This window comes from Passer domesticus, chromosome 3 (genome assembly GCF_036417665.1).
Source record: "Passer domesticus isolate bPasDom1 chromosome 3, bPasDom1.hap1, whole genome shotgun sequence".
NCBI classification, from domain to species: domain Eukaryota; kingdom Metazoa; phylum Chordata; class Aves; order Passeriformes; family Passeridae; genus Passer; species Passer domesticus.
This window is the reverse complement of record NC_087476.1, coordinates 36,432,088-36,459,187: the sequence shown is the minus strand read 5'-3', so window position 1 is coordinate 36,459,187 and position 27,100 is coordinate 36,432,088. Positions and strand designations below refer to the sequence as shown.

At 43.8% G+C, this 27,100-nt stretch overlaps 1 protein-coding gene across 2 annotated transcripts; it reads left to right on the top strand.

Annotated features, from left to right (window-relative positions):
- The first annotated feature begins 293 nt into the window (after positions 1-293).
- Positions 294-18,814, top strand: CNR1 (cannabinoid receptor 1). 2 transcript variants are annotated; one of them, XM_064412630.1, is made up of 3 exons: positions 8,128-8,210; positions 8,658-8,714; positions 13,661-18,814. In XM_064412630.1, the coding sequence occupies exon 3, from the start codon at positions 13,721-13,723 to the stop codon at positions 15,140-15,142; it is 1,422 nt and encodes a 473-aa protein (XP_064268700.1). In that variant the 5' UTR covers positions 8,128-8,210; positions 8,658-8,714; positions 13,661-13,720; the 3' UTR covers positions 15,143-18,814. The 2 variants fall into 2 exon arrangements, with proteins under 2 accessions (XP_064268702.1, XP_064268700.1); XM_064412632.1 differs by lacking the exons at positions 8,128-8,210; positions 8,658-8,714 and adding an exon at positions 294-904.
- The last annotated feature ends 8,286 nt before the right edge of the window (positions 18,815-27,100 follow it).

Here is a 27,100-nt window from a genome sequence, read left to right as displayed (position 1 = left end):
GTTCCAGAGGAAATACTGGGAAGGTGAAAGGACGCCCCACGAGGGCAGCCTCAGCCGCCAACCTCCGCAGCCCCCGGGGCGCGCCACCCCCGCGGGCCGGGCCGAGAGCGGAGCCGGTCCCGCTGTCCCCGCGGCGGGGATGCGCCGTCCGCCCCCCCGGGCCGGAGGAGGCGCTGCCTTCCACACTGGCTGGGGGCGGGCGCGCCGCCTCCCCCGGCCCCGCTGCCCGCGCCCGGCCGGGGGGCGCGGCGGCGGAGCGCGGCACGACGGGGCTCCCGGCCGGGCAGCGCCCACGGCCGGCGGGGCGCGGGCTGGGGCACGGCCCCAATCCCAGCCGCGCTCCGCCGCCCGCCCCTGCCGTGTTCCCCGGTGTTCCCATGTCCCTCCCCCGGGGCGAAGTTTGGCCAGCGCCGCCTGTCCGCCCCGGTGCTGCCAGGGCCGGGACAAAAGGCACACACTGACACGTGATGGGCGCCGGGCTTCATAAATGGGACCGGAGCGGGGCGGAAGGCGGGGGGGACGCAGCGGCGGCGTGTGCCGGAGCCACGCCGGGCGCCCGGCGGCTCCCGCGCTGCCTCCCCGCGCCGAGGCGGCGGCGGGCGGAGGCGGCGGAGGAGGGGGCGGGCGGGCGGCACATGGAGCGGCGGCGGCGGCAGGGCGGCGGAGCCCGGCGTGCCGCCTGAGCCGGGCGAGCGAGGGCGGCGGTGGTCGGAGAGGAGGCGCCGAGGGGAGGGAAGCGAAGAAGGGGAGGCAGCCGGGGGGAGAAGTCTCCCACCTCCTCCTTCCCCTCACCGGCACCGCCTCCTCGGCGCTCCCCAGTGCTGGGGTGCCCGGGTGGGGCGGCGCTCCTGCTCCCTGCCGGGGGTCGGCGCGGCCGGAGAGCGCGGCCGGTGCCGTGCGGAGGGTAAGGACGGCGCGGGCGGCGGGGGCAGGGCAGGGCAGGGCAGGGCGGCGGGCGCCCCCCGGTCGGGGGCCAGGGACCCGTCGTCCCCCTCAAAGTTTGTTGGCGGCGTGGGTGGCGGGGGGGGGTTTCGGGGAATGACACCGGCTGCCCCGACGGCGGAACGGGCGCAGGGGAGGCGGCTGCCTGCGGAGCATCCCTCCCCGCGATCCGCCGCTGCGTCCCGCGGCGATCGCGACCGGGGCCGGGCACCGCGCGGGGGTCGCCTGTGCCCCGGGCACGGCCCCGCGCCGCCCTTGGAGGTGGCCCGGGGGCCACCCGGGAAAAGCCGGCGGTCCCGGGAGCGCAGTTTGGCTTCGGGAGCCCGGCCGGAGGAGGGGGGACCCGGCGGCGGGCGGAGGTGCGGGCGGCTGGTGGCGTTATGGTTAACACGCGTCTATTCTTCTGTGCGCGGAGCCGGTAGCCTCCCGGGCTCCCACAGGACCTTATCTGACATCGGAGGTTTTTCCTCTCGTCCTGACCCGCTGGTGATTTACAGCGGGTGGCATTCAGCCCGGCTTTCCTGTGCACTTTTCCTCTCAAAACTCTGTCTGTGAGGCTGAAACCGAAATAAAAGGCGCTTCGCAATTTTGCGCGCAATGATGTTCCGTTAAAAAATGTCACTTAATCGTTCAGCGTCCTCAGAATATCAGTAGGGTTTGTTGGTTGTTTGGTTGGTTTGTTTTTGTCTGAAATTTGGAAGTCTGGGGGGAAAAGAGCTGAAAAAGAGTGAGCCTTTTAAACTTCACGCAGCGTTTGTCGTGTGAAATCTTCATCTGTTGAGAAATAATTTTGAGTAACCAGATGGGCTTATTTCAAATGGGCATCTTTTTGTCTCAAAGACGTCTGCAAATCTCCATTGAGAATACCCCTGGATGAGGTATGTACCGAGCCTTTGGTAGGAGAGAGCTCATTACTGTGATTGCAGTTTGATTAAGTAAAATGGTGTCAGAAGATGAAGTCCATAGTTTTCCTTCTTTCTCTGAAATTCTCATCACTGTTATTTTCTGTATGGCAGCAAATTATAACATTAAGAGTTTCGGCACATGTTTGGTTTTTTTTTTCTTTCAGAATATAAAGGGTCGTATGTAGCATACAGCCAGATAGCTCAATTCTCCTTGAGTATCTACTAGGGTTAAAAAGAAAAAAATAAAAACAGTGTAGCTTTTTTAACCTGCTAAAGGTGTAATATTTTTTTTCCTTTTTTCTTAGATGCATCATGTTGTTTTCATTGTTATTGTTCACCCTTTCTTAAAGGAATATGGCATTCTCTGCTGGGGGTGGCATTGCTGTTAAGGCGAAGAATCAGAGCGATACTGAATATGATGTTTAATAACAAAATGTACAGCATTGCAAAAATTACTTGTCTGTGCTTAATTATTTTCATGTTACACCTCATATCAACCACCAGCATGGGTTTTTCCTTCTCAAAAAGAGAAAAAAACCCTGTGACTATAGTAGGAATATTTATTATGCAGGCAGAGTTTATTAAATCAGTCATAAAAGAAATGAACGTACCATCTTTAAACAGTTCAGAAGATGAATGTGTAATTCCTGATTTGCTTGAGGTTAAAATTAGTTTTGTAGCAACGAGTAACAGCTTTGCTTTATTATCTGTTGGTCGTTGGAATAAGAGGCAGAACCATTTGAATAAAACCATTTTAAAGCAGAATTCATAAAAACAATAATTGTTTGACTGAGCCAGCAGGTACCTATTGCCAAAAAGGAAAAAAAAAAAGTTGGCTAGGTAAAGAAATTGACTTATTTGCTGGCAATTTAACTCGTTGCCCATTCTGTGATACCTAAACTCACGGGAATGGAATCAAAATACCTATAAAACTCAAGGTGAAGGTGGAAGCAGGTTATAGTATTGCGAGGATGAGCCGGTGGATGCCTTTGATCCTGGCTGTTGTTCTTTGATGAATGATGTGAGCTCAGTTGCATAAAGGACCCCGTTAAAGGCTTTCATGCTCTGTTGAAGGACTGACAGGTCTTAGCCAATGCAAACCTTTCTTTAACTTCCCCTATTACGAGTTTTTGATTGGGCAGCAGAAGTTTAGAAAGAAATAACTTTTTTTTTTCTTTCTTTTTGAAGCCATTTTTGACTTTCAGCCTTTAATGTGGCCGTCTCTAAATGCTTGCATCCCACTGGGAATTTTGGTGCTGAAAAAGCTGTGCCCTAGAGAGGGAGAGCTGACATGGTTTTCTTTTCTGTTGAGTTGAGGTGAGGTGGGTGAGGAGACTAAGAATCCAAACTCATGTATTAATTTAGTATTGCCCATGATTTTTATGAATACATTGCCATTCTTGATTCTGCAGGTCTCATGCACTGTCTTCCGCTCACCTAGTTCCTCTAATTCTGTGTGGTTTAAAGAGAAATTACTGTAACTTCTCAAATGCAAACTTTGTGACCTCTCTAGTCATATAGTCACCTGCCTAGGTGTCTGCAGAATTCATTCTTCTCAATGGTGATTGTTCTTAAATTTCTTTCTGGATGTCTGCTTTGTCTTTATGTGACAGTCCTCATGAAACAGTAAATTATTTTTTTGCTGCAATTTCTGAAATAGTTTAGGCTATGTAACATGATGAATGTTCTACAAAACCACTCATTGATCATTTAGGCGAATATTTGGAGATTTTTCTCTTCTCTAGCAGCAAATCCACAGTCTGCTGGTGGTTTAAAATTCATACTGTGGGCGACCCTAACAGTGGGTTTTGGCCAAGTTCAAAGCAGCTATGCAGATGGACACACAAGACAGAAGGCAGAGGGAAATAGACCCTTTTAATCATAACAAGGCTGCTCTTGTTTTCTTATCTACAGTGGAAATGCATGCAAGTCCCTTGTACCTAAAAGCAAGCTTGCAAATGTGCCAGAATAGACAGCAAGAGCATTTGTTATTAATGCAAAGTTAAAAATGTGACAACCTGTCTTCTCAGTACTGCTCTGTATGTCTCCATTTCTAGATTAACACTGTACTGCTGCCAAAAGTGCATATCCCATTGCTGTTGGTGGGATAAGGATACCTCCCTAAAACTCACACCCTTTGAAAGTGTGTGGCTTTGTTAATGACTGCTGAAACCAGCTATGACCTGTCCTTTTGAAATGGCAATAAAGACTTATAAATCAATTTCTTGTTAGAAAGAACTTTTCTTTTTTTCCCGAAGGTACCATTGTTGCCCATGAAAAATGATTGGATTTGCAACATAAGGTCGGAGCACATTTTATTTTGCCATTTGTGCCTCATGCAGGGGCATTATGGTGATGCACACCCCAAGCTTGGTTCTGCCTCTCTTCTCTCCCTTAAACTACTCATCCTTTCTTGGTGAAACTGGCCACTTCCAAATTACAGACAAAATAGGTATTTCATTACAGTGTATGACAGTATGATGTTCACTTCTCATACCTCGGCTGGACAGTTGGTGAAAGTGGATGTTCTGTACAATTCAGATGTTGCATTGTTTGTGTAGATTGAGGCTACATGGCATCAAATAGTGCCTCATCCTGCATTAACCTCTTTTATGGCAATTATGTATTCTTAAGAAAGACGTGTGTACACAAAGTACTGAGCAGGAGCAGGTCCGTACTGTCAATTCCCTTTCAGCCCTCACCTTTCTGCATTTTTGGAAATGCAAAGTACTGAGCAGGAGCAGGTCCGTACTGTCAATTCCCTTTCAGCCCTCACCTTTCTGCATTTTTGGAAACATTTCAAAGTTTATGTTTAGGATCTTGGGGGGCTCCCACCTTCCTGTTCTCCTGAGTATGTGAAGCATGGTCTCAGAAATCACTGCTCTTTGTCAGTTGTACCTCTGTTTTAAAGAATGCAGCACTGAAGTCCAGGCTATGTACATGCCTGGAATGTTAGGTGACATGTATATATACATGCAAAATAACTTCTGCAGGATCTCAGTGATATATATTATTTTTAGATTCTTGCTTTTAGCCAAAAAGGCTGTGTATAAGGGGATTCAGAAGAATGTTCAGCAATCATCGTGCCTATATTTTTTGTACCTACACTTGTCTGCGTGTAATCTAGCACTTGAAATTTGGGTTTATGCATGACATACTGCAGGGTTTGTGAGACTTCAGTTCTTCCTCTAGGCATGTTTTGCCTCTGTTTTTTTTGTTTATGTCTATTTGTAAGTTTATGCATAGAAGTATACCTATATATATAAAGTCATAACTCATCCCTCAGTATATTTTAGCTATTTTTCCAAGTCTGATGTAATATTGGTTAGAGTGTCTCCACAATTTGTTGTTCTGCTACTTGGATATCAAATTCTACTGTAATTCTTTTTCACTTCTCCTCTTCCCTCCCTCTCTCCTTTTTTTTAAAAAAATAAAAGCATCTGCATATTTCAAAGACATACACCATTGCCAAGCAATCTGGTGTAGTGGCTTAATATGCTGGCAAATAACTTCACAAGTTATTTTGTGTGTGAAGGCAGTATATTTGAATATCATTATATTGTGAATGTAGCTATGAAGACAGTTATCTGAGCTTATTTAAACCTTAGGAAAGGCCAGACAGCTCCAGAAATGAAAAAAAATGTTTTTCATTTTTTAATTGGGAGTGCTAATGCTGGTGGCACGGGACATCACAATTGCCAAAAGCCTTTTTGTCCTAGCTTCTGAACATTGCCAGTACTTGATGGCCTAAAAAAAGTCTGCAGCAGAGGCAGACTCTTGAAGACTGAGGTAGAAGGGATGTTGCTTTGCAATGTGTTGCTGGCGCTCTGTGCACTAACAGTTGTCATTGATTGTGAACCTCTTTCTCACTTTTGGTGTGTTTGTCCACCGTATGGATCACTCAATGGCTCCATTTGAGCACTCTCTTCCTTTCCACCTTTGAAGTCTGTATCCTGTATGTGGTTTTCCTTAAGCAGTTTGATTTTTGTTAATGTCCCTGGCCAAATGTGCTCAGCTAACCTCTCCTGAGTGTCCCCAGCCTAGTCCCAACTGTGAGTGCGTACAGTGCTGTCCTTTTCTCTGACCTTACCAAGGATGGCTTCTGAGAGCCCTTTGCATCTGTCTTCATCATTTGAATACAGATCAGAAATGGACTTTGAAAAGACCAAGTCATTGCCTGCAGAGCGAGCAGTGGATCTGTTCTTTCTTTATGGTGAGATCTGAAAAATCCCACTAGCTTTATCTTTCAGCTTATGGAGGTGTCTCTGAAGTTCGCACAGCTCAGAAGAGGAGGGAGGTTTTCTCTCGTGAATTTTCTCCTCTACCTGATCTGCTTTCCTCCAGCCTATCACGAAGGCAATTCTTCTCTTTCTCTAAAATCTGTATCCCAGCCTCACTGAGGCTATCCCACTTGGGTCTTCCTTTTTTACCTTTCTCCACTTTGCTCCTGTCTTGCTTGGAGATGTCTTATTCCCAGTATAAGGACAGTAGTTATCTTTCCTCTCTCCTAGAAATCCTTACCACAACAATAACTTAACCCACATTACCATTGCTCTCGGCATCTCCTTGCTATCTCATGATTTCTTTAATTAAAACTTGTTACAGCCAGTTTGTTGAGGGGGGATGAGAAGGCAGACATATACTCTGTACAGTTTATGAGAATTCTCCCTGGAGCCTGATGTTTTTGCTATCTTTCTGTCTTTAAACCTTACTCTTTTAATAAAGTTCACTAATATCTTCTGCTGCAACAAATTTGTGACCTTCTGTGTTCTGCTCTGGCCATTGCATGGAAACTAGGAGTGGTTCTCTCCCCCTCTCTCTCTTTTCTTCCTAATAAATGTGGTTTTCCTCCAGTTTGATCCTCCAGATATTACATTCTTCTGGAGACCTTTAGCATTTAGCATCCAATGGAGCCTGCTCTTTTATGTCCTGCTCTGTTGTTTCAAATTATTTCTCTCCCTTAAACTACACATTGTGTACTAAGCTGCCATTTCTTCTAGGTACTTCCAGGAGATTGAGTGTTAACCCCTTATCACTTTTGCACCTGGCTGGGCTTCTCTGTTCCCATTCAGCATTTATGTCAATTCTGCTCAGCAATAAGTGCCTGCACCTTTTGGCATCAGAGAATGGCTAGAGAAGAGGCTGGAAATGACAGGATATCTGTTGGTATTTTAAAATTCAAGATGAACTCTTTTGTGAAAAACTTTGAGAGTTCAAAATTAACCAGCTTCCATTCCAATTCTCTTCCAATTTCTTTAAAATGTGAGTACCACGGCATTGTATCAAACTTTTCATATTATCTGTTCATTCTGCTTTATTGGAAAAGAAGAAAGTCCTTTATTGGGAAACCTGTCCCTAAACTGGAGCTGATTTTAAGCAAGTAACCAGGTCACGATTGCTTCACTGTTTCCTTTCATCTGTGTCTTTCATGCTTCAGCAAGACTCCTCATCCTTTCAAAATTTCATCTTTAGATGAAATAAAAGACAATATGAAGTAAACTGTGAAAGATCTTTAAATCTACAGTTTTACAATAGCCACCTCTGCCTTCCATCCCTTCTCCAAAAGCTGGGCAGAGCAGGTAGCTCTAGTTTCCTGTTAATATGACCCTGATGATCCCCTTGGCTGGTTTGTGACTTCTGTACTTCAACTTGTCTACAGCTTGGTAGGAAATGTGTTGTATAAGGGGTTGTGTTTTACAAGCTGAGGAGTTTTGGGTGACCTCAGGAGTTCTAGAGATTTTTCACAGGCAGACAGGGCAGCTGCTCCCGCTCTTCCTCCTCTGCATCTCTGTGGGATGCAGGAGGTGCATCCTTGGTTTGCTTAACTCAGAGGAAGGGCTTCAGGCTACGCCTCTCATCAGGCATGCAACCTGCCTCTTGGAATATCACTTGGTGTCTGTATTTCTGGATGTTTAGCTCTCAGTCCAACATGGAGCAACTTGAGCAGTTCAGAGATGGGCAGCAGGATGTAGTGGTTGCCAGCATGCTCACCTGGCTCACAGAGAGCAAAGTTTTGGTCCTTCCCCCACACCAGAAGGAGCAGGACTTCAGCCATGCTTTCAAACCCCTATGATCTTAGACACAAGTATTTGCTCTGGCTGTTTGGGATGTAAGCTGCAGCCTCCTTTTCTCTGTGCCTGCAAATCACCTGTGCTAAAACTGTACACACATCTTGCCGACTTTGGAGGGAGGAAATAATACTATTCCTTTAAAAATATTGTCCATCACTGATTAACACCCTGTTTTCCCCCTTCTTTTGTTTCTGTTCAGGTTGTCAGCTGCTGGATGCTGGGGGGTGTCACATAGGAGCTATTTGCCCACACATTGGAACAGTCCAGCCCTTATCCTGCTAGTGTGCAAACGGTATGTTAATTAACACAAATAACCATGTAGCTGTGCCTTCTTGCTAATTAAGGTTCAGTTTGCCAAAGATATGATCATGTTATATAAGAACAAAATTGGGTTCATTACTTGCATGCCCTAGTTTACCCCATAGCTGATAGTGCCTTGCTATATCTAGAAGATAACATCCCTAATTTGCTCCTCTCCTAGTGTTTGTGCTCCTTCCCAATCCCTCACACTGAGAAAATTCTGACTGAAATGAATGCAAGTTTTCCTGAATTAGGAGTGACAGCATATTTGCCATTTTTAGCCTAGGAGTAGCACAGTTTTGGAGATGGAGTAGTAAACCAGTAAATAGGATAGGGGTAACATTGCCTTCGCTTTCTTCTCAACATGTGTTTTTTCCTTACTTGGTGTTACTGAGTCTGAGAGTGCCATTTCTCAGTCTGCACATTTCTTTCTCTTAAGGCTTGGAAACCTTGTTCTGTCCTCGAAGCTGTATTGTCCATCACCATATGGGATAAGGTAATTATTAGCTATATAAATTTTCATTTTATAGGACAGTTCTAATTCTAGAGGCCAACAGTTACCATGGTAGATCTCATTTCTCTCACAGTTTTATAGCTGACTGCATAGGAGTGTAAATTATTGCTGTTTCTCCTGTGGTAGTATTTTGTGGACCCAGATTGGGAGGAGTCCCAGTTATTGGGCACTATGCAAACTTATCAGAAGATAATGCTCTTCTCTGAATGACTTAGAACCTTATAAGGTATAAACAAGGACAGTGCATTTGTATATTTTTATGCATTCAGAAATTGATTGAATTCTCCCTACTTGTCCTTTAGCCTGTTCTTAATTAGCTATGATTATCGTAAAAGAAATGTATAGACATGGAGATCAAAATATTTTCTAAAATGGAAGCCAGAAAGGTTTGATTGTGAATTTTGCTTTCTTGTTTTGATTCCTTTTCTTGCAATGTCAACATTTTTGCAGCTATCAGTATCATCATTGTATTGCTCATAATTACTTCTGAGGAAGAGCACAAATACTCACTCTTTCTATTCAGGCTATTAAAATTGCTTTATCAATCATCCTGTTTTTGAAAATTGTACCAAATTCAGCTCTTTTTGTAGACGATGATAAAAACTTTCCAGCTCTCCTTGTACCCCAGAACAGCAGGACAAGATAGGTAATAGCATTTTAATGAAGTAATGTTCTTGTTCCCCAAGTGACCTGGTCTTGTTGACCAACAAGAAGTCCAGAGGAGGTCTAATTCCCCCTGTTGTCCTTGATGATGAGTTACCAGCCTCTTATGTACTATATATATTTTTTATTTTACCTGAAGTGTATTTACAGTCTGATACCAAAGCATCTTTTAGGGCTATATGTAAGCACACAGTGGAGGATACTAGTAAGGTTTGCCCCCTCCACTCCTCACTAGTTCTTTCACTTTGAAGGCAGAGCCTTACAGAGATGTGTCTTCAACCTTCAGGTGATGTTTAGCACCTCATGTGTTTGATCCCTGGTCAAGTAGGCAGGGAAGAAGGGCCGAAGGAGGTTGAGCGCTGTCGCTGCAGACGGCTAAGCCGGGAGTTCGTCAAAGCCACTCCACCTAGTGGCAGGCACTTGGCACGGCTGGTCTGGCAGTGCCCACCAACAGTGCTGGATGATGGGAGAAGGGTCTAAAGTGGTGCTCAGCTGTGATTCTGGTCGGGTCTTCAAGATAAAAGATCCTTGAAGTTTTTCTCTGTTGTTTAATTCTTATCCGCAATCATAATTCAGTACTTGCTGTGAATTGCTGCATGCAGTTGTGGAAGTACATGAAAAATTTTGAGTGCCAGTGTCAGTGAAGCCTCTCCTTCACATTTAATCAATGTTTCAGTTTTTTAAAAGCTGTTTTAAAATGAGTGAGATAGTTGGGCTCATTTATGGAAGGAACGAAGCTGAGAGCTTTGAAAACTCAGAGAAGTTGGAAGAGTGGATTCTGGCAGGGCAGGAGAGTTCTTGGCAGAACAGGAAGGCTTTTCCCTCATGCTCTCTGCCCATGATGGGAGCTTTCTGCAGCACACAGCTGTCACTCCAGCCCCAGGGAGAGAGGATGAACCTGTGTGGAGGACACTTCTTCCCTGTGGAAGCTCTGAGAGGCCAGAGGGGCTCCTGGAATATTTCATGTGGAGATGGTCATGGCTCTTGGGCAGGATGGGTTTGGGTTGTGTTGAAGCCAGCTGCAAAGAGCAGTGTGGGTGCGTGGTGTGGGGTGCCTGTTTTCATGGGTGCTGCCTGCTCACCACTCCAGGTTTGGACAGAAATGGTCAGAGCCAAAATGTGTGGGGCACTGGCATTGCTTCTGTCACTGTCTTTTCTTTCTGTGTCAAATCGTGCAGCACCTCTGTCCTGATATCTGCAGTGCCAAAGATCCGGTCTTGCATCACAGCTATGGAAAACCTCGCTGGTCTCTTCAGTGCATTTTAGTAGTGAGCTTATACTGGGATAAGCTAGTATCTTAATCAAAATAAATGAATTTCCTGTAAAGTGTAATTCCAGATCAGGCAAATGGTTGTTTTACTGCAACTTTAATAAAAATCAACTGCAGCTTGAATAGTTGCATGCACGCATACTGCTAGAAATTTCCAATTAGGATATTCCCAGCAGCAAACAAAACCAAAATTAATGTTAGCAGCATCCCCCAAAGCCTAAACTACACTACTAATGAACTCCCAAGTACTCTCAAAGAAAACTCTCTTTGCAGAGACAATAAGGCGAAAATTACTGTAATAATCTCAATGTAAAAATACAGAGAAAAAAAAATCATTGACATTCAAAGTAAGACTTGCCTCTCCTGATCCCATTAACCATGTTGTTAGCATAGCATATGCATGCATAGTGATATTGTCACATAACTCACTGCCACCTTCAAAAGAGCACACAAGAATTCGTGTTCTTTCATTTGTATTTCAAATAAAGGTAGGGGTTGCATGGCACCTAATTCTGAGAAAGTCTGTACTTGACATGACTCCAGCAGGGATCAGCTACCTCATAACAATTTGTTTGTCTGTCTAGCAGAAGTGCTCAGTTGAATACAATTTATGAAGCTTTCCTCAGACATAATCTTCTTGACGTGGGGCTGTGGCTTTACTCATTAAAATGGTTCTCTTCTGTCAAAAATAAGCTTTAATAGCAGAGGATACCACAGCAATCTTTACATATTTATAGAACTACTTTTTTATTTAATATTTTTGGGTAGTTTTCAAATTAATAACACATTCTTAATTTCTGCTTGTAAAATGGTGTTACAATGCCAAGCTTAAAGTTGCCAGGCTTCGCCCAAAGCAGATTTATCAGCAGAGTCATCTTTGCAGTGTATAACATGTGCAAATTCTCTAGGAACAGCTATAAAACAGAAAAGTACCTTGCATATTAGATGATTGCTGTTCATTTTTAATGTATGCTTCAGTGACATTTCCCTCCTTCAGTGCTCACGCCCTCAAAATTAAATTCCTTAATACTGTCTGTCTGTCTAATAATTGTTATTTGCTGAGCAAACTGTGTCTGCAAAAGCTGACTCAGCCAGTATATTTTGTATGTTGTGACTATCCTGGTAAGGGTTGTTTGTACTCATACTTTCTTGCAGCATTGAAGTTGTAGTGTCCTCTGGAGGTCTAAGTTCATGTATTCCCTTTAATACTCAATGTCCAGGCCTGCTTAATAAAAGGCAAAACTTGAAAGAGCTATGGAAAAATTTTTGAGTGTTCACATGCTATAAGGGCAGTATAAATATATCATCAGCAGTGATCTGTGCTTCTTTGGAAATGCTCATGATTTCACATATTTTTTGAGTACTGCTATTGTTGTAGAGAGGTGTTCTTTTCTTCTTTCCTATGGTTTTCACGGGAAAAGAGAACAGTGGTACCTACTGTGCATGTCTTCTCTTTAGGGGCTGAGGTGATCAGTACTCTGATTTTGGCAGATAAACTCTTGTAGCTTTTCTGACAATTTATTGTCAGTTGTGTAAAGTGAACAGGTTAGGTCAGTACAAGCCTATGTACTGGCATCTAGGATTTCTTGAGTGCAACAATTTCCTCCATACTAAAAACAAGAAGAAGCTTGGTTTGCTCCTGTTGCTGATTAATCATCGAGATGTCCCATAGCAGATGTAGAATATTTGTAGCACACAAAAGGAGTGATTCTGGCTCTTATTTGTATTCAGATCACTCTCATCCATTGAGGTGGTGGAAGGGGGCCCTAAAGCAGATGTTCAATCCATATTCAAGGCATTTTCTATCAGCAAAGTAATATAAAGCAGTACAGCATAACAAGAGCTGTAAGACTTGTCTTATATGGTGATACCTGCTCAGGTGTGATGGGGTCCTCTCCCAAGAGAAGTCTGCTCAGGAGTTGTTTCCCACAGCTACTCACCATCTGTGAGCAAAGGTTGTACTGGGCAGATCTCAGAGACCAGTGCCTACTTGGGGACCTTCTGCTGGGTCCCCACAGTTTTGGAGGGGACAGAATATTTCTGAGGGTGTCCCCAGGGATACAAGGAATGTTACAATGCTTCTTGCAGAAGCAGTAGCTCCTGGTTCCTTTTGCCTGGAATTTTGGCCACTGCTTAAACTTTGTGCCATGTTTATCTAGGCAAACTTGAACTGCCCTGACTGAGGCTTCTGGTGTGTACAGAGCAGATCACTGATTCTCTCACTGATTTATCACAGCTGTCACCTTTCCTGAAACTGTGAACAGAGCTGGGTAACAGCTGGCTAACCCACCTCCCTCATATTGCTCAAACATCCCAGTACCTTAGTTTGCTTAGCAGAAGGAAGGAATAGAGTAATCTTTGTATATGAGTGTAATGAAGCTATATATTTATTGATCGAGTACCTTGCTAATAAATTTGCAGTAGCAAATTCAGGATGTTAATAGACCTCAGATTGCTGTAGCAGGATAATAAGAATATAAAGGCATACTGGGTGAACTGTGAAATATGGAGCGCATGGCTCTGTCCCTGTTGTCTCTCTGCTGTTCAAAACCCTCAGTGCCTTTTGAAAGAAAAACAAAGAAGGTGGTGACTCAGCTTAGTGCTGCTCCTACAGTGGCACTTGGTATTATCTAAATGAAGCAAGCCCAAGGAATATTGGTCTGCAAGGTGCTTTGCAATCAGAAGCTGAGAAAAATATATTTCTGGTGGAGCAGCTCATAAGGTTTTGATGAGAAATGAAAATTTCTTTCCTGTGAAACACTCAATTCCCTGTGTCTCTGTTTTTCACGTCGCTTCTTAGCATAATTCAGTTTTAGTGAAATCCAGGTGATTTCTCTCTAAGTGCTCAACCCACCCTGATTTCCCACAGTGGCGAAGTTAGACCTGCACTGAATACCAGAGAAGGGTCGGTTGTGTTTGACACAGTTCAACTAAGTTGTCTGAGGAGTTTGTCTCCCTGTTTATGTTAATGAAGTCTGATCTTTTCCCCATATAGGACTTCCTCTGATGCATTTTTCCATCCCCATGTATCTCTGAAACCAACAAGACTGGGGTTATGAAGTCAATTCTAGATGGCCTCGCAGATACAACTTTCCGAACAATCACGACAGATCTCCTTTACGTGGGCTCCAACGATATCCAGTACGAAGACATGAAGGGCGACATGGCATCCAAGCTGGGGTACTACCCCCAGAAGTTCCCTCTTTCTTCCTTCAGGGGTGATCCTTTCCAAGAAAAAATGACTGGAGGAGATGATTCCCTGTTGAGCATTATTCCCTCAGAGCAGGTCAACATCACAGAGTTTTACAACAAGTCCCTGTCCACTTTTAAGGATAATGAGGAGAATATACAGTGCGGGGAGAACTTTATGGATATGGAGTGTTTTATGATCCTGAACCCCAGCCAGCAGCTGGCCATCGCTGTGCTGTCGCTCACCCTGGGCACCTTCACAGTGCTAGAGAACCTCCTCGTCCTGTGCGTCATCCTCCACTCCCGAAGCCTCCGGTGTAGACCCTCGTACCATTTCATCGGCAGCCTGGCTGTGGCCGACCTCCTGGGCAGCGTGATTTTTGTCTACAGTTTTGTGGATTTCCATGTTTTCCACCGGAAGGATAGCCCCAACGTCTTCTTGTTCAAACTGGGTGGAGTTACAGCCTCCTTCACCGCCTCTGTAGGTAGCCTTTTCCTCACGGCAATAGACCGGTACATCTCTATACACAGGCCGCTAGCTTACAAAAGGATTGTTACCCGACCAAAGGCTGTCGTAGCATTTTGTGTGATGTGGACCATCGCTATCGTAATAGCCGTTCTTCCTCTGCTCGGCTGGAACTGCAAAAAGCTCAACTCTGTTTGTTCGGACATATTCCCTCTCATCGATGAGACATACCTGATGTTCTGGATCGGGGTCACCAGCGTCCTCTTGTTGTTCATTGTCTATGCCTACATGTACATTCTGTGGAAGGCTCACAGCCACGCTGTTCGCATGTTGCAGCGAGGCACGCAGAAAAGCATAATCGTTCAGTCGACGGAGGATGGTAAGGTACAGATCACTAGGCCTGATCAAACTCGTATGGACATCAGGTTAGCCAAAACCTTGGTCCTTATCCTAGTTGTTTTAATCATATGCTGGGGCCCTCTCCTTGCCATCATGGTGTACGATGTCTTTGGGAAAATGAACAAGCTCATCAAGACTATCTTTGCCTTCTGTAGCATGCTCTGTTTGCTAAATTCAACAGTGAATCCCATCATCTACGCTCTGAGGAGCAAGGACTTGCGACACGCCTTCCGCAGCATGTTCCCCACCTGCGAAGGGACGGCGCAGCCCCTGGATAACAGCATGGAGTCTGACTGCCAGCACAAACACGCCAACAACGCGGGGAACGTGCACAGGGCTGCCGAGAGCTGCATTAAGAGCACAGTTAAGATTGCCAAAGTTACCATGTCTGTCTCCACAGACACAACTGCTGAAGCGTTGTAAGTCAGAGACTTCTCAGTGTTGTGAAAAAAGGAGTTTTAAGTTTTAAAAAAAATAAAAATTTAAAAAATCAACAACAAAGAAAACCAAACCCATGGCTTAACGTGTTTGTACACTCCTGTAATATTTTTTGGTTTGTCGTTGTAAACTGAGCGATGATTGTGTTAAGAGCATTACCATCAGCCAGTTCTTCAGGTTTTACAATTAGGGATTCTAGCTAAATTTTCACAAGTTTTTCTCAAAAGGTGTTTACTGAATAATAATGTTTCCTGAAAGAGGACAGAGAAAATACCAGATTAGGGGGTGTGAAGAAGAATTGTGAAACCTAATTGAAAAATAACACATCCTAAATCAATACCATCCAATAAGAAAAAAAGCCTTGTAATCATGCTGTTCATTTCAATGTGAAACGTATTTCTTGTCTGTAAGTAATAGGAGTTTCTGAATTTTTCCAAAAGCAGCAGTGCTGAGTTTAGAGGTTTTGTAAAACGTGTCGTGTCCCGTGAATTGTGTGCTGTTTTATTATGTGTTATTGATATTTGTCTGATTAAACAAAGTGATAAGGTAGAATTCCGTGGAAATAACGTGAAACGTGATATGTAAACCCCATTGAAAACACTTACTGTATTTGAAGAATTCCTATGAGACATTTTGGAAATTTTACACTTTTAGTGGTCTTCTGTGGACTTAGAGGAGAGGCTTTGTGTTCTTCTACTAAAATTATTTCCCCACCACCTTTTACTTTCATATGCATATGAGACTAACAGCAACAGAGGAATAGAGGAGGAATGTGAGAAAGGAATGCACTGGTTCAGACTTTTAAATACCACTGCGTTTATACAGAAGGATTTTTGGTTGCACAGACTACTGCCCTACTCTTAAGTGTTGCCTGAATACGAGTACTGAAAAGCAAAAGGTCCTGGATATTTGGCTCCTTTAATGGGCATCTGGTTTTAAGCCATGTGCTGGTGTTGGACCACTGAAGACAGCATGTGTCAGACTCAATGTGTGATGTTATCACTGTGCAGTCAATGTATACTTGAAGTGTGTCACATTCCTGTATCCCAGGTCGAAGCAGATTCAGAGCCTGAGATGCCAAACTCTCGTCTTCACTAAAAGAGGAGGAAATATTGTCAGACTTAGACATTTTCTTATTGTGTGAGCGTGTATATAAATAAATATCTATGTGTGTGTACGTGTGTGTGTGCGTGTGTGTGTGTGTGTAAGTATTCTAACCAGTGTGAGTCATGGTAGCATAGCTAAGATAGGACAATTTGACCAAATGTAACTGTATTTCTTGTTGCACGCTTTGCACACGAATTCTGTTTCTAAAATTGAGTTCTTCCAATTGATTACTGGTGAAAGTACCGTATTAAGAACATCTTGATCCACGCTGAAGCGTGTATCCATGTGCTAGAGGAAGCAACCTTTCAGTTGCACTTGAGAATAAAGGGAAATGAGAGGTAGAGAGCATGGAATGAGCCCGCACTGACAAATGCTGCAGCTGTTGATGGTGTTCCTGAAGACTGAGAAAGCCAGGACTAAATTGTAGTTTGTTTTAAGGTTGTGAGTATTCCAATCTGATAGCTTTCATTGAGGTGCATCTCTCTGAAGCCACTGACAAGGTTTGACACTACCAGGAGGAAGTTACTGAAGGAAAATAGTGACTCCCTTCCATAGTGGGACAGTTTCTGCAGCCTGGGACTGTAACAAGGAACATGCTACCAGATAGCCTTTGCAGCATGGATATTCAGTGATTCTGTTCTGAATCATAAGGTTTGGGATCCTCTACACTGCTGCCATGGTTTTTCTGACTGTTTCCTCACCCTGCTGTCTGATTTCTACCAAAAGAGCAGAAAATGCAGCTTAGTCCTTTAGCTGCCTGGCACTTACTGCAGCAGGGGTGACTTTCTCCATGGCACAGGGCAAGTGGAGCCAAATCCAGACTGCCCTGCCACCTATGCTTGTGCTTAAGTAGGGAGAGAGAGGGGGCCACAGCCCCGGGTCTCTGGCTCCCTTGGTGCAGGCCAGAGCAGCCAGCTGAACACACACCCAGCTCCTTTCAGCCAGTGGCTCTGTGGGGGTGCACATGGCTCCAAGTTTAGGCTTGGTGAGGGATGGCATGTTTTAAAGATAAGATTGGACCAGGTGAGGTGCTGAGCAACAGCTGGAAGAGACAGGGATACTTCCCTCCTCCACCCACCTCCCCTAGAGCTTACATGTGTGATGGGACAGGGCACCACACTCTCAAGGGGCCCACTGCAGTCAGCCAAAACCAGTGGATTGCAGAGGATTCCCCAAGGATGTAAAGTCCTTCTGAAAGACCTTTCTTGTATCTAGGTCTAGTCCATCCTAAAGCAGTCCTCTTGGAGGAGTGGGGGAAAGCCCATTTGAAATGTTAAGGGTATTTTAAGAGCCATTTTTGAAACTGTCTTCTTGTGAATTAAATGCAAACTTTGTGGAATTTTGTTGTGCATTCAAGTTCTAAATTTTACGATAAATCATGGGACAATGGGGCTGTCTTGGCACTTAACTTGGTGCTTACTGATATAATAAGAAATAGCATCCTGTGAAATGTTATCGTCTATCATCAGTATCTTCATTTGCATAATGAGTTTTTCTAAAGCTCTGGGAACTGCATCGGTTCACTTAGAACCATTTATTAAAGAGTTGGCAACAATTTCCTTACATGTTGCACACTTAAGTAGAACTATTCTTTCATGAGAAAAATCTGCTGCCGTTCCAAGATAAGCTGTACTTATACTTCAGCTTTAGATATTCCTAATTTGCAGTTGGCTACCTTCACTTAGTGATAGCACAGCCAAATACTGTGTTCCACAGCCACCCACACCACCATAATGATCATCATCATCATCATCCACCCACCCACCACCTCTAGTTGCAGTTATGTGTGTATGTACCAACTCCAAGTGTCATGTATCTACTGAGAAAACCATCTATGTCACATGTGTGCAGAGTTAGATTCTCGACAGTCTAATTGCATATTTGTATGATACAATCTCCTCAGTGCTGTGCAATCACTATCCACATCTTGCACTGGCCTTTCGATGGAAATTTTAGTGTGTCTGTTGTGAGATAGACAGTGCATTCTACCTGCTGTTATTGGGCTGAATGTATGTAAATAAGTGATTTAAAAAAAAAAAAGTCATCTGTACAAGCAGTGGCCTAAAAAGTCTGTATTTGTGGACTAGGAAAATTGTTGAAGTTGCTGTGACATCTCAGATACTACCTTTGAATAAACTGTTTACAGGGTCTCTTGGGATGCTGTTTCACAGTGAAAGGAAATTTTTTTCTTGTGATAATATGAGGTAAAGAAATCAGATTACCTGAGATTTTTATTTCCAGTGTTTCGAAGTGGAGAACATAACTCTTTATTGTCTGTAAATCTAACATTATTACTTCCTCTTAGAAGAATATTGTATCATTAGATGTTTGTTTGAGCTGGTAACATTCTTGCAAATGTTGCAATATTTTTCATTAGCAACCTGTATAATAGTTTGTACACAAGTACTGTTCAGATTGTCATTAAAAGTAGCTTTGACCATTTACTTACCAGTAGCAGAATAGTATTTCTGTAAGGTTTCCAGTGTATTTCCTGCCATATCATATTTTATTTCTATAATGTAATTAAACTGTTATTTATTCAAGGAGAAAGAGTATTCCTCTGTTTTTTTGTTTTCCAAATTTTGAGATAACTGAGGGAAGCAACGCGATGATGCTGCCTCATCCCACGAACTGGTGCTCTACGTTTTGTTTATAAGTTTGTCTGTCAGATTCTGAAACAACTGCTTAAACAACTTGACAACAGGTTGTCAAGCTTTGTGGGTTTTAATTGTACGTTGATGTGTTTGAAGGAGGAGGTAGATCATATATTTTATATTTGTGTATCCAGTACTATGGAGACGAGAGAAATGACAGTTCAAACTGCATCTCCTGTTTCATTATGTAGGCAATTTCCCCTTTCCTCAGTATTAGCCAAAATGCAATCAATTCCTTTTGCCTTCCTCAGATGCCTGTTAGCTCAAAGATGTCACATTAAAACAAACCCGTGTACTTCAGAAAAACAAAACACAAAAGAACAGAAGAAAGGAATACAAATTAAAATAGTGCTGCCAGCAGCAGTGACGACCTAAATTAGTTATTGGGGGTTGTAAATGTAATCAAAGATTTGAGACAAACAAAGAGTTAGTCTAGTTTTGGCCTGTGCCAGTGGGGACAGAGTTGATGGGTGTAGGGAGTGGATGATGAAGTGGCCCAGGAGGGATTCATTGAAGCTGTGCAGAGAGAGCAGGCTCAGCCGTGCCACTGCCTATGAATCACATTAAAGTGCTCCCACTGCTGCTCATCCACATATGAAAGGAAGGGTTGAAAAAGCCCACTAAATGCTGTAGAAAGGTCCCTGCCTATTTCAGAGGATCATTTTTCCATATGACTTAATCTCAGATTCACGTTACTCGGGCAATTTTCCTTCTTCACATCTGTGGTTTGAAAACATCCTTAGGGGATAAAATGAGCATGTCACAGAATCAGGAATCATTTAGGTTGGAAAAGTCCTCTAGGATCATCAAGTCCAAACATGAACCTCACACTGCCAAGGCTTGGGATCATCGTTATGTCACAATATTTTTACTTTTAAAAATTGGGTCAGTGGTGAATTGAGAAAGTCTTGGCAAAGCAAAAGCAACTAGAAATAAAATATTAGCTCTTAATCTAATCTTTAACTGCACAGTACATTTAAATTAAATCTGAATACTTCTGCAAAAAGCTGTCACTTTCAAAGCAGCCGGGAGACAATTCCCTCTGTATTTCCATGGTCATTGGAAAAACAAGGGTTATGCTGCCACAAACCAACAGCTCCTCTTGACAGTAACATCTGGCTGTATTCATAAGTCTGTTCTGAACAACACAAGAGGAAATAATGACAACTTTCCAAGCAACTGCTTTCCCACACTATACCAGCTCAGGAGGCATGCGGGCAAATGTGCTGTCATCGTTTCAGCCCTTCACATTAACATCTCTTACTGTTTCTGCTTTTCTGACAGCTGTTTCAAGAAGTCACAATATCATCATGCACACACATCAATAAAACATCTTCAGTTTGTTTGGTTTATTGGGTTGGGTTTTTTAAATGTTTTGTCTTCAATGAAAATCCAGCTTTGGCTTGTTGTAAAATTAAATAATCATATGAGGGAACAGTTTATAATAGAAGCGAAAAAAAAAAAATTCCTGTGTTTAAGAAAGCATAGGGTGGGGAGTGTATCTGACAGTTTATAATATGTGTCTTCCTCCATTCTGTTTTTGTCCATTGGTCTTTTTAGGTAATTGATATAAAGAATTTTGTTTAAATAGCAGTACAAGATATGAAACACAATTGCATTTAACAGAACTCCTTTAATATGAGCAGCCATCTAATACTGATCTTTGAAGTTCAGTTAGGAGGAAAAGTGATAATGAGCCCAAGGTAATCTTAATAATGAGGTATGACATGTCCTGCTATTGCTTTCCAATAAATCATCTTTCGTATTTAGAACAGCACTCACTTTAATGCTAAAGCATTTTAAGGTATTGAATCCCATCTTAATAAAGTCCTTCAGAATTTTTATTGACTTCAGCAGAAATTATATCTTACCCCAGGTTTTTGAACTATCAGTGTACATTTGGAAAGTGCAATTTTATACTCCAGTGTATTTGCATTTTCACTGACATTAAAACAAAGATGGGACAGAATAAATAACAGCCTCTATATTTATTGGGGGTTTTTACCACCAAGAAAATCTATTTTGAATTTTGGTGGGTCAATGCAGAATCATAAAGTCTGGCAGGAGTTCAATGGACTTGTCATGTGAGTGAAGAAATTTATTTACCCATATATGTGTAGATGGGGTGGAGAACATCATGAATGAAGCTGCTCTCAGTAATGCTGGCAGAGTTGCTTCCTGACTGCTTGCACTGGTGCTGTTTTGATGCTGCTTTCTTTGTTTCTCACTTATGTGAGAGCACATTCAAAATCTTTACCCAAAATAAAGTAGTATCTCTACCTATTTTTTTGTTTTATTTTCATGATATTAATACTACTTATTTATATTATTATGGGAAGCAATGTCACAACCACTGTTTCCATGAAAGGGAAGCCTCTCCTGTCATTTGAAGCTGTATCTGGATGGATCAAGTCCTAACATTGTTACGTGAACCATTTCTTCTTTTTGCACACGGAACTCATTGCAAGTCCTTCCAGGGCTCAGCACAATAGGGATACTCCACTTTCCATCTAGCTGAAGGGAGGGGTAAGGAAAGGGAGCTGGAAACACCTTGGTCCTTGTTTGTGCCAGGCTGTTCCTGGAGCTGCTGTGTGCCTAATGCTGTAGGGGTCTCTGGGGATTCCCTAGCTGTCTGTTCCCTCCAGAAAGGTGGTTGCTGTGACCTAGCTGACAGCAGAAAACACATCAAGAGGGGTGAAGAATAATCTTCTCTGGTTGGAACTCTGAAGAGAAAGGATTTAAGACTTTGCAGTGTAATGAATCAGAGATGGGGATCTGCTGTGTGTCATTTCTTAGTTAGGGAACAAGGATTAAGGGTATCATTTTAATAGAGGAATATGGGAAGTTAAACAGTCTATGGATCCATCCAGTAAACACTCCTCCCAAACCTTCAGAAGGGTAGTAATAAATCCTGTAAGACCTTTCATCAGCTGCCTGGGGAAAAAAATTATAATAATTGTCTCTGCAGTGCTTAACTTGCAATATAATTCAAAGTCATTTTAAAATTATACACCTACCTGCTACCAATGCAGTCTGAGTAGGCAAAATTAGTAACAGGCATGCTCAGTAAACCCAAGGTTTAAAGCTTTAGCTAGAATGTTAATGTCTAAGTTGAGTAATACTATCAGTCATGAAAATTACAGCTATCTGCCTCCTTATCTTTTCCTATTTATTTGGAGGGTTTTATTTATTTTATTATAGCACTTGCAAAACCCGATAGCTCTAGCAGACGGAGAAACAATCTCTCTGCATGTGGCCACTGGTGTTGCTGAACTGCCTGCTGCAGCATGTTCAGGGCACCCAGGGAATGCAAAACGCTGATCTGGACAAGGAGGCAAAGAGAGAGGATCTGCTACTTCATAGCTACCTAGGAGCTGATGAAAAAAGAGCAAAGCCTTCTGGGCTGCAGCCCCTTACAACTTGGGAGATGCTGGGTGGACACTGTCACCGGGGCAGGAAAGCTCCCTATTCAAACTCCTGCTGTACTCCCTCTGTGGCAGGGAGCCCAGTGAAAACTGTTGTACCCGAGGGTTAGTGCCCGTGGCAGGGCACTTGGAAAGGGACCTGGATGCTTCCTGCCTTGTTGTGTGAATTGTACCTCACTTGGGAGCTGGACTCCAGACCTCAAGTTGGTGTTTAAGAAAAGCTTCCACTTTCACCTTTGGAGTTCCTCCCTCAGGATCCTGAAGCTGACTGAAATGTTTATACAATAAAAAACTACACATCTACTGTTCTTAACAGATAAACTGCAGGAAGACTAGCTTAACAGCAAAGTGTCATAAAGACTCAAAGACAGCCACAATGCCCTCCAATAAATGAGTCATGTAGCCCAAATACTTTTCCATGCAAGTGATATATGCAGGTGAACAATTTATCTCATTTTCCCCTGGGAAAGCTGAGGGTCTACTTTAGCTTAGTTAAAGGCTGAGTTGTCTCACTCAATGCCAATGCAAGTGGTTGCATCTGGTGTGAGAAAGGAAAATACAACAACTGACCTCACAAGCAGATATATAAGCTGAGAACTCTTGGGTTCTCTCATCCAAAATATTTAGCCCTGATTTGAAGTGTGTGTCCACAATTTTGTTTCTTTTTAAACTCATTCAAGAAAACACTGGACCCTGCAAATGCTTTGTTTTATTGTTGCAGACATGAAGAAGCCACTGCCTGTCATAAGAGAGGATGGGGGGAATTCAAATTCAGTGCTGCTCTATGCTCATGCTTTACCTCTTTGCCCTTTCTTGCTGATTACACAAGGTTTTTAAATAGTTATTTGAGATCTAATCTTAGCTGCTGTGTCAGCTGGCCCCTGCTGAGGCCTAAACCCTTCTGCTGACCAGGAAAGTGTAGATTGCAATCTCAGAAAAGAATATGTCACTTGCCTTCTGGAGAGTAGTGTGGAGGTGGGAATGAATAGGAAAGTGTTTTTCCCAAAAAAGTGAACAATGGCAAGGCAAGAGAACATGGGCTGATGTACATTTTCTGTGGTCCCATGCCCTCTGGCAGTTTGTTCCTTCTCTCTGTGCTGCCACCTCCACAGTGCCAACACAAGTGCTTGCATGCCTGCCTGGTGAGTCAGATCCAGCTGAACTGATCCAGCTAAAAAAAAAAAAAAGTCTCTTTTGGGCATACTATGCCTGCCAGATCATGTCCTGAATACATGACCTGGGTTTTAGGGCTGGAAACTGGAGCAGAATTTGTCACACAAGCAACTCAAACCTGGTTCCTGCTGTGCCAGGCATGCAGTGGGACTTTCAGGGTCTTGTTTTTCATTATCAGAACAATCTAAAAGTGTTCTGCACTTCCAAACAGGAGCTCTGAGGGAAACTTCAGTTTCAGAGCCCATTGAAGCACCAAAACTGTAGGGACTGTATCTGTGTCCTTCATAGGCAAAGTTCCCACCAGAGGGATGGGCAGAGCAGGCAAGCCCAGCCCCCAGGCACGTGGCTGATGGGCTCACCTGCTCTGGGCATGGCTGGGAATGCCTTTTCCCAGTGGCACACACCATCCCGGGGCAGGCAGGGCAGCCTGCTGCTGCAGCCCTTGGCTCGCAGGGTGGCACAAGTGGCCACCCTTGGCACAAGTGACCACCACTTGTGAGGCAAACTCCCCTTGCTGCCCACTCCAGGGGGTCCCTCTGGGTACTCTGGACCTGTTCTGTGCTGTCACTGTGGGGAATCAAGGCTGTTAAGTCACTGGGAACTGAAGCAGCTTCTTCTCATCACTGCAGAGAGGCACGGAGGTGCTTTGCTGGCCAATTGGAGTGCAGTTGTGGAAGCAAAATACATTTCAGGTGCATCTGCAGCTCTCAGGCATGACAACCACCACAACCTTTTCAGCAGCACGAGCACTTGGTGCCTTTTCATTTCTCAAATTTAATTGAATCCCTATCAATGACATGAGCACTTGGGAAATGTTCACTCTTAAAAAAAACCAAGTCAAACTTTGATTACACAGACCTGTATTGTTAAAAAAAGAATAAACTGCTTAGTTCTGTAGCAAAAAATCAATCTTCTCTAAAGGCTGAGTTGGTAAATAAATCAGGAGGGGTAGCTGCTGTAAATTGGAAGGGCTCTACCACATTCACAGGCAAAGCCATAGAGGCAAAACATGCATGAGTCAGCCACACTGCTGAACTATGGATGTGTTTACCACCCAAAAGCAATTGCAACCACATCCTTTCAGAGGAGGGCAAAGCACCCCACATTTTCCCTGGGGTACAGAGAGTCACATGGAAAGCTGGTAGTCATCATTATCCCTGGCAGTCCAGACTGTGCCTCTCCTCACACTGACACGTACCTTGTGTACTCATGAGCCACCCTGACCTAAACTAAGCCAGCCATTGCCAGTAATGTGTAAGCTTTCTGGCCAAAGAGGATTAGACTCATTATATTCTCCTTTGAAAGTCACTGAGTTAATGATCTGGTTTTACTCATATTGGTTGCACCTGACAACTCATGATAATAGAGGCTTGAGGTACTTGCAACAGCATCAAAAAAAATCCCAACAAAAACCAAACAAACCAAAAAAAAAACCTCACCAAAACTACCAGCCTTTATCAAATGATTCCTATCAGGGAAAAAATGCAGCATTGCATTGTTAAAGCAGTATTTAGTCTGCAGCTAAAAGGCCACAAAAGTCTTTACTTCTCACTGCCAACTCAGGTCTCCTGAAGAGGCTCGACTGGGATTTAAAGGGTAAGTATTGTGGAATAGTCTGCAGATGAGAGAGCAGAACCCTTAATGCTGCCTTTTCAGGACATTATTCTTTCCATTTGTATAGAGACAATTGCTTCAGCTAACCTGCCTGGCCTGTACCCTAGGCAACCTGACATATTAAAACTGCCTAATCCATCAAACAAATGGTTTGTCCTGGCTCCATCAAAAATAAATAAATAGCTATCCCCCCTCCCTGAAAAACAAAGTGCTTCAACATCAAAAAAAGCTTCTTCCCTGCCTCATCTTCCCCCCTCCACACCCCCAAAGGGAGACTCTTACAGCATGGCCATGAGGTCTGCAGAAGAGCAATATCTAAGGAGTATCACTTAGCACAGGCATTTCTAATATATCCTTGAGCTCAGGGATCTAGGGGAGAGTTGGTCATGGAGCTGGAATATCAACCCCTCTAGCATGGCTGCAAGATTAAAAGCAAACCTTGAGGCTGATGGTTTGTCATCAGCCTCAGATCAGAGTCTGGCACAGCACTAAGCACCACTTCCTTCCCTACTGTCTTCAGCAGCCTGCACAAAACCTTCTCCAGTGCTCCTCACAGGATCTTTGTTTTGAAAATCTGAATTTATTTACTGCCTTTGATTCCTGGCTGGGGATGCATACATGGAGCCTGCTAATGATGCTGAAAGAGCAGCACTGCTGGCTGGCACAGGTGGAAGAACACTGGCCAGTCACTATCCCTGCATGCCTGCTAGAAGATAATGCCATGAAACTCTGCACAGCATGTTCAGGCACAGGGATGGGGCTGTGCATCCCTGCACAGGCAACTCAGCACGATGCTTTCCTTGTCCTGTGCTGCCATGAGCCACAAGCAGATCTAAATCCCACCATATGCCAGCCATCCTAAGCCTCATTAATTCAGCATAGTTTGACAGCATCTAATTTCTAAAGGCACTTAAAATCTTTAGCAACCACCATTAACACCTCCATTATGGAGCATAAAGGCTTATATGCACCTAAATAGGAGCTCTGAGGTGGCACCCTGGTCCTGGGCTGAATAGGTGGACAAGGGACAGCTGCCTCAGTCACCTACCCTTTGTGTTAGGCTGCAGGCAGGTCTCACCTCTTGCAGCAGCTGCACTGTGTTCTGCAGCAGGCACGATAATGGGTATCACTGCCTGGCCAGGATTTAATTAAACACAGATGGAACTGAGGCAGCCTGAGCTTGATGCAAAGTGCTTCAAGCTCTTGCTTCTCCTTGGGGTCCACAAGCTGCAAAACCAACAGCACTTCCCTGTTTGGTCATAAAACTTCCTTAAAGCTATTTGCTGCTTGTTTTCTGAAGCAAAGCTTTCATTATCTAGAAGAGACATTCAGAGACACTCACAGCAACTTATCACTAATAAAAATAAACATTAGGCCTGGACAGGCTAGGCACATCAGTGCACTTGCTCAGTAGCTGCTTCTGCCTTGCCCAAGCACCAGCTGGGAATGGCCACTCAAAAGCTTCTTCTCTGGAACTGCCATTATTTGCAGAGATGTTGCCAGTTCTTGGTGGAGAAAATGCAACACAAAAAACCAAAAGAGGCTCTCCACGATGGATGCCTGCCACCTCAGCCAAGGGACCATGAAGCAGCGTGGCCCTTCTTTCCAATCTCGTGATGGGCTGGGAGGGCAGGAGAGAAGATGTGCATCTGGATAAAGATTGTGTTACTGTGCAGAGCCTCCTTGTCCTGGTAAGGATGAGGCTTAATTTTCAGGCTGTGCTGGACTGATTGAGAAAGTTCACCTCTGAGGGCTGTCTCCAAGTGTATGGTTATGCATGATTGTCTCTTGATGGCACCTGGACTGAGGAGAAGAGAGTAGGGTTTCCTCCTGCAGATCACAACCAGACATACATGTTACTTCTTGTGAGGGAAATTTGAAAAAGTTTCCAAAAAAGCCATAGAAATTATTTAATGCCTTGAGAATCCATTTTTCTGTAGCTAGCTTGTAACATTTGGGGGTTTATCGAA

Bases quoted from the DNA above. Each gene is read 5' to 3' on its own strand.
- CNR1 (XM_064412632.1), top strand. From the start codon at position 13,721: ATGAAGTCAATTCTAGATGGCCTCGCAGATACAACTTTCCGAACAATC.